This window comes from Poecile atricapillus, chromosome 4 (genome assembly GCF_030490865.1).
Source record: "Poecile atricapillus isolate bPoeAtr1 chromosome 4, bPoeAtr1.hap1, whole genome shotgun sequence".
Lineage (NCBI taxonomy): Eukaryota > Metazoa > Chordata > Aves > Passeriformes > Paridae > Poecile > Poecile atricapillus.
The window spans coordinates 44,114,021-44,119,542 of NC_081252.1; the positions used below are offsets into that span (position 1 = coordinate 44,114,021).

The window sequence follows — 5,522 nt, forward strand, 5'->3', positions numbered from 1 at the left end:
TGACAAAGTGGTGTTCGGCCAGAGGTTGGAGCCCATGATTTCAAAGGACTTTTCCAACCTAAGTGATTCTGTGGTAAAACGCTAACCGATCCCCCACGAACTCCGACCTCAGCAAGCCTGGAAGAATCAAACCGTAGAGCAGAACTTTTGCTCACGCTTTCACCAGTCACAATGCAGGCCTGGTAGCCGCGCCCAGAGCACCGCTTTTCCCCCGGTACTCCGCGATGTGCGGGCGGGACGGGGCAGCTCGGAGACAGCGCCAAGACCTGAGGCAGGCTCTCGACTTCCCTTCCCGTCCCGCCCCGCCCGGCCCGGCGGATGTGAGCTCACAGCGCGCCGGGCGGAAGCAGCGGGGCGGGTGTTTCCGCGGCGGCGGCGGCGGCGATGGCGGGGAAGGCGGCGGCGGGCGAGCCCCTGGGGCGGACGGCGGAAGAGGCGGCCTGGGCAGAGACGCTGCGCGGGGCCTGCGAGCCTGAACACCACTGGCGGTACCGCCGGGAGTTCCTGCTGCGCAACGTTGGGGAGCTGCCGGCGGCGGGCAGCGCCCAGCTGCAGCGCCTGGTGTCCCTCTCCATGGTGTGGGCCAACCACGTCTTCCTGGGATGCCGGTGAGTTCAACGGGACGCGCCGGGGGACGGGGGGGGACGGCGCGGCGCGACCGTCTGACGAGGCCCCTTCCCTCCTTTGCTCTTGTCGCCCCTCCAGGTACCCGCCGCAGGTCATGGAGAAGGCGCTGGAAATGGCCGAAGGCATCCAAGTGACCAACGCGCCTGTCCACACCACGAGAGACGAACTGGTTGCCAAGGTGAAGAAAAGAGGCATATCAAGTAGCAATGGTTAGCAGATCATAGCTGTGACAATACATAGGAGTCTAGAGAATGCTTGTTTCTGAATGTTCTCGGTTTGCCTCGGGCTTAGAAAGTAGTCGAAATAGTTTACTTTTTAAACTCCCGTTCATAGTTTCCTCTCTCTGTGCTGTTCTTTTTCTAATATAATGTCTCTAAAATGGACATAATGCATACGTAGTCCTTTGGTAATATAGAGCTGCTGTTTTGAATCGCTACAGCTGGTGCACTTTAATCTGATAACTTGTGTGTTGCGATATGGGCTGCTGTGCTCCAGCTTAAATACGTTCTCATTACTTTGCCTTTGTTACCAGTTAGGTGTTGTTGCTGTGTAAGAAACTGAGTTTCTTGAAGTAATTCTCAGAGTAATGTTTTAAAGATGTTTTGGGGTATTAATAGGCAAAATACACTTCTTTTATTTTTAAGTCAGATAGCCCATTTAATGTATGTTGGCCAGTTTTGGTTTGGACTTCAAGAATTGAAATACATACTTGCCTATGGGTCCAAACCAGCATCTGAAATCTCTCATGAGTATTTTCCGTATTTTGTCCAAAAACCCCAAAAATCTGAAATAGTAGGTTAATAATTGGAATGACTGTTTGAGGTGCATTGCTAATATATGCCCCTTAAATTCACAGAGAATATTGCTATAAGGTTTTTGATGATTTCTCTCTGCGCGGATATTTTATAGTGCAGAAATCAAAGAGGATCGCATATTTTACTTGTTTTGCAGAAGGGGTAGAAGAGCCCTGCAAGAGACAAGCTGTTGAGAAAAGCAGAGATTCTAAAGATGCTGGAAAGGATGTGAAAACAACCAAGGCAGAAGGAGTGAAGGAATCAGAGTGCACCTTACCCAAAAAGCAGGAAAAAGGTACTAGCAAAGATCCAAAAACTTCCCTGACAACTTGCAGTTCAGATCAAGAAATGGTCATAGTCTCAGACATAGAAACAGAAGGAAAACCTGCTAATGCTGAAAGTACTGCTGAGCAAAAGCCACCTTCGTCTGAAAAAGAGCCAGGAAAGAAGCCTTGCTCAAGCCCACCTAAGGAAAGCAAGTGTGAAAATGTGCCATCACCTGAAAAGAAAACTACAGTGAGTGCAGCACCACTGGCTGCCGAGAGCACCCCTCAGCCAGATGCTGTGGTGGCAGCACTGCCACCAGCTGCCAAGAGCACTTCACAGGCAGCAGTAGTGCCATCAGCCTCCAAGAGCACCCCACAGGCAGCAGCAGTGCCAGCAACTGCCAAGAGCACCCCACAGGCAGCAGCAGTGCCAGCAGCAGTGCCACCAGCTGCCAAGAGCACCCCACAGGCAACAGCAGCAGCAGCAGCAGCAGTGCCACTGACCAGCAAGAGCACCCCACAGGTGCCGGCAGTGCCACCAACCACCAAGAGCACCCCTCAAACAAGTGCTGCATTGCTGTCTTCCAAAACCCAAGTGAATGCCCCAGCATCAGTGTCCAAGAGTGGTGCTCAGGTGAGCAGCTCACTGCTTCTGTCCCCCAAGAGTGGCACTCAGGTGGGCACCTCGCTGCTACTGGCCTCCAAGGGCCCGGCTAAGGTGGGCTCCCCGCTCCTGGCCTCTAAGAGCAGTGCGGAGGTGGCCGCCTCGTTGCTGGCCGCTCGGAGCGGTGCGCAGCCAGGATCCTCACTGCTCGCTTCCAAGAGCAGTGCTCAGGTGGCGGCTTCGCTGCTGGCTGCTCGGAGTGGAGCTCAGCAAGGGCCCTCCCGGGGTGGAGCTCAGGCAGGCGCTTCCCTGCTGCCCTCCAAGAGTGGCTCGCAGGCAGGTGAAAGCCCTGCGAAGGCTTTGTGCAAACCACTAACTAGCGAAGATGCTAAGGAAAGACAACCTTTTTTCAACAGACTCTACAAAGCTGTAGCCTGGAAACTGGTTGCTGTTGGAGGCTTCAGTCCTAATGTGAATCATGCAGAACTTCTAAATTCATCTATTCAGTCTGTAAAAGCTACATTAGATGTTGCTTTTGTTCCCCTGAAGGAACTTGCAGACTTGCCTCAAAATAAAAGCTCACTAGAAAATATAGTTTGTGAACTGAGGTGCAAGTCTGTCTACTTGGGTACTGGCTGTGGTAAAAGTATGGAAAATGCCAAAGCAGTGGCTTCAAGAGAAGCTTTGAAATTATTCCTCAAGAAGAAAGTTATTGTGAAGATATGTAAAAGAAAATACAAAGGTAGTGAAATTGAAGATTTGGTGCTTCTGGATGAAGAGTCAAAACCTTCAAATTTGCCTCCAGCTTTAAGAAATCCTCGTGAGATCTTGTAGGGGAGAATCACTGTTTGTACTGTGTATAGTATTTCAACACAAGGACTGAAGGTTAATTTTGTACTTTGAAAATGTAGGCTTCCAGATATTTTGTATTTCTTTCTCAGTTTTGCAAGACAATGATAGCTCTTTCACTTGGTAGCAATTGTATAAAACTTGTTAGAGATAACAAGTGCACATTTAAAGGTATTGCCTTAATATACAGCACACTAGTGTGCTGTTGTATTTGCAAAATAGTCTACCTAACTCTTCTATTTTTAATTAAACTATTAAGGTACAATTTGCTGTTTAAAACCTGACGTTTTTGTAATTCTTACAATTTGATGGTAGTGTGCTCAATTGTCTACCATATCTTTTCTAGGCTCATAGAAGTGTGTACATAGGGACCATAATACTTGAATAATTGAAAGTTGTTTAAAAATTTCAGTCAAAAAGTTGAATCATCTGTTTCAGGCTTGTTGCTCATAATGTTCACTGTTGCTCATACTAGGAGAAAAAGTAGTTGGTTGGCTATTTTTATGGGATGTTTTCATAACACTTGCAATATAAGTGACATCCTGATCCCATTTAACATTATACTATCAGGGTAGAGCCCATTTAATATCACATTGGAAAATTAGCAATTAGCAGTCAAGTCACAGCTATTTTGCCCACGAAAACTGTAAATTAAGATTTAATTTATATGGTGAAGTATAATTTACAGTTTCGTTTGGTATTTTTTTTTCCAAATGAACATGGATTTCTATACTAAGTATATTTTGACTGCTACTAAAACAAGAAAACCTCTGTGATAAGCTTTTATAGTATTTTGGTTTTGGCTACTAAATATTCCAGCCATTTCAATAACATTGCAACACTTTCAGTAAAGCTTTACTTTGAGTAGCTTCAAGGTGTAATCCCCACAAGGATGAGTTGGTTTCCTTAGATGTGTAGCTGAAATACTGTAAAACTGAGAGAGGAGATCTGTAGAATATAAATTTCTACTTTTGTAACACCAAGGTAAGCAAAATGAAAATGCTGTTGCTTGCTGGACACAGTGAGTGTATTGTAAAGCATTCATTCTAATCAAGCCCTTCCTTTGCTACATTTTTACTCCCTGTACAGAATAGTTTGAGGCAAAGAAAGTGGGAGATTACCTTTTATTTTCAATGTTGCTGAAGTACCTGCACAAACTGCATGTTTTGGTATATTGGATAATGACATGTAATTGTAAAAACATAATGTCTTCAGTGCTATTTTGAATTAATCTTGTCCTATTACCGTAGTTAGCATCATTTAGTGGTGTCCTTACACTTGACTGACAGATCCATTAATCAAGTACTAAAGGAATGAATAGGAATTTCTGGGATCTCAGTAGTACATACGTCCACTGTCAGTTATTTTGTAATTTTTGGGACTAAACCACAGTGGTGTTTATGCTGTACCCTACGAGCTTTTGAAGAGCAGTGGCTGTCCAGTCCATAGCACGAGAAGCCTGCGAGGCGCTCACACTTCCCGATGGTTGCTTGAGAACTTCCTCTACCTGACCCCTGTGCTTCTGTGCCCTCGGTCCTTCGCCCTACTTAGATTTCTCAGGAGTTTCCCCTTGGCATTCCTGGAGCACCACCCCAGCGTTCGGAATGCAGAGTGCTAAATTGCTAATTAGTGCAAGAATTGGTGTCTGCTTCTAGCGCAGGGCAAGCTTCATGCTGTGCTTAGGAGCTGTGGTATTCATGACGGGAAGTGTGAGATCTGTTTTCAAGTCCTTACCCTGTTCAGGTAGACGGACACACGTAAGAACTGTGCTTGTGGCACAGGAGTTGTATCCCGTGCCCTCTGTAGTACAGCTTTCTGTGCTGTTAGTTTGGTCATCTCCAGATCACTGTTTCAGAATTGCAGCACGTGTTGTAATGTGAAAACCTGTGTTTCTCGTCTGTAAAGCAAAGCTCTCAGTATTCACTGACCTCGAGGGGCTGTTAGGGCAATTGTGTTAAAAGGCTGAGGTGCTAGATGCCTTTTTTAAAAGACCTGACTTAGGATTACTTTCTAAAAAATTTTTAATGTTATTCTTCTTTGATGTTTGGTTGTGAATCATTAAAGAACAAGTCTGTAGCTACTCTTAATAGAAACTAAAACCTGAAGCGTGTTATTTTTATTTCACATTCTGCATGGAACGCAACTCAATACAAGGATTCACATACAAGTGAATAAGCACTATTCAAGTATTTGAATGAGAATTCATTAACATTTCATTAGCCCTAGAGGAAGAAAGAAAGAAATTGAGAGAACGGGCTGTGGCAAGAAGTGTTCGTGCAGTCCTGTCAGTTGTAAAATCGCTGTGCCTCTCCTCCAGGTACCGTCCTGGTCTCTAGTGACTGGGCTGCTGGTCTTTACCTATCAGACCCTGCTGATGAGGGC

The 5,522-nt window shown here is 45.9% G+C and overlaps 1 protein-coding gene across 1 annotated transcript; it reads left to right on the forward strand.

Moving 5' to 3' along the window:
• Positions 1-345: 345 nt before the first annotated feature.
• On the forward strand, positions 346-5,233 carry CDKN2AIP (CDKN2A interacting protein). The gene is made up of 3 exons (XM_058837651.1): positions 346-608; positions 706-836; positions 1,579-5,233. Exons 1-3 carry the CDS (start codon positions 385-387, stop codon positions 3,123-3,125), a joined length of 1,902 nt encoding a protein of 633 aa, XP_058693634.1. The 5' UTR covers positions 346-384; the 3' UTR covers positions 3,126-5,233.
• The last annotated feature ends 289 nt before the right edge of the window (positions 5,234-5,522 follow it).

Coding starts and splice junctions, on each gene's coding strand:
- CDKN2AIP (XM_058837651.1), top strand. CDS start 385: ATGGCGGGGAAGGCGGCGGCGGGCGAGCCCCTGGGGCGGACGGCGGAA. Junction 609..705: donor CACGTCTTCCTGGGATGCCG/GTGAGTTCAACG, acceptor TCGCCCCTCCAG/GTACCCGCCGCAGGTCATGG. Junction 837..1,578: donor AGGCATATCAAGTAGCAATG/GTTAGCAGATCA, acceptor CTTGTTTTGCAG/AAGGGGTAGAAGAGCCCTGC.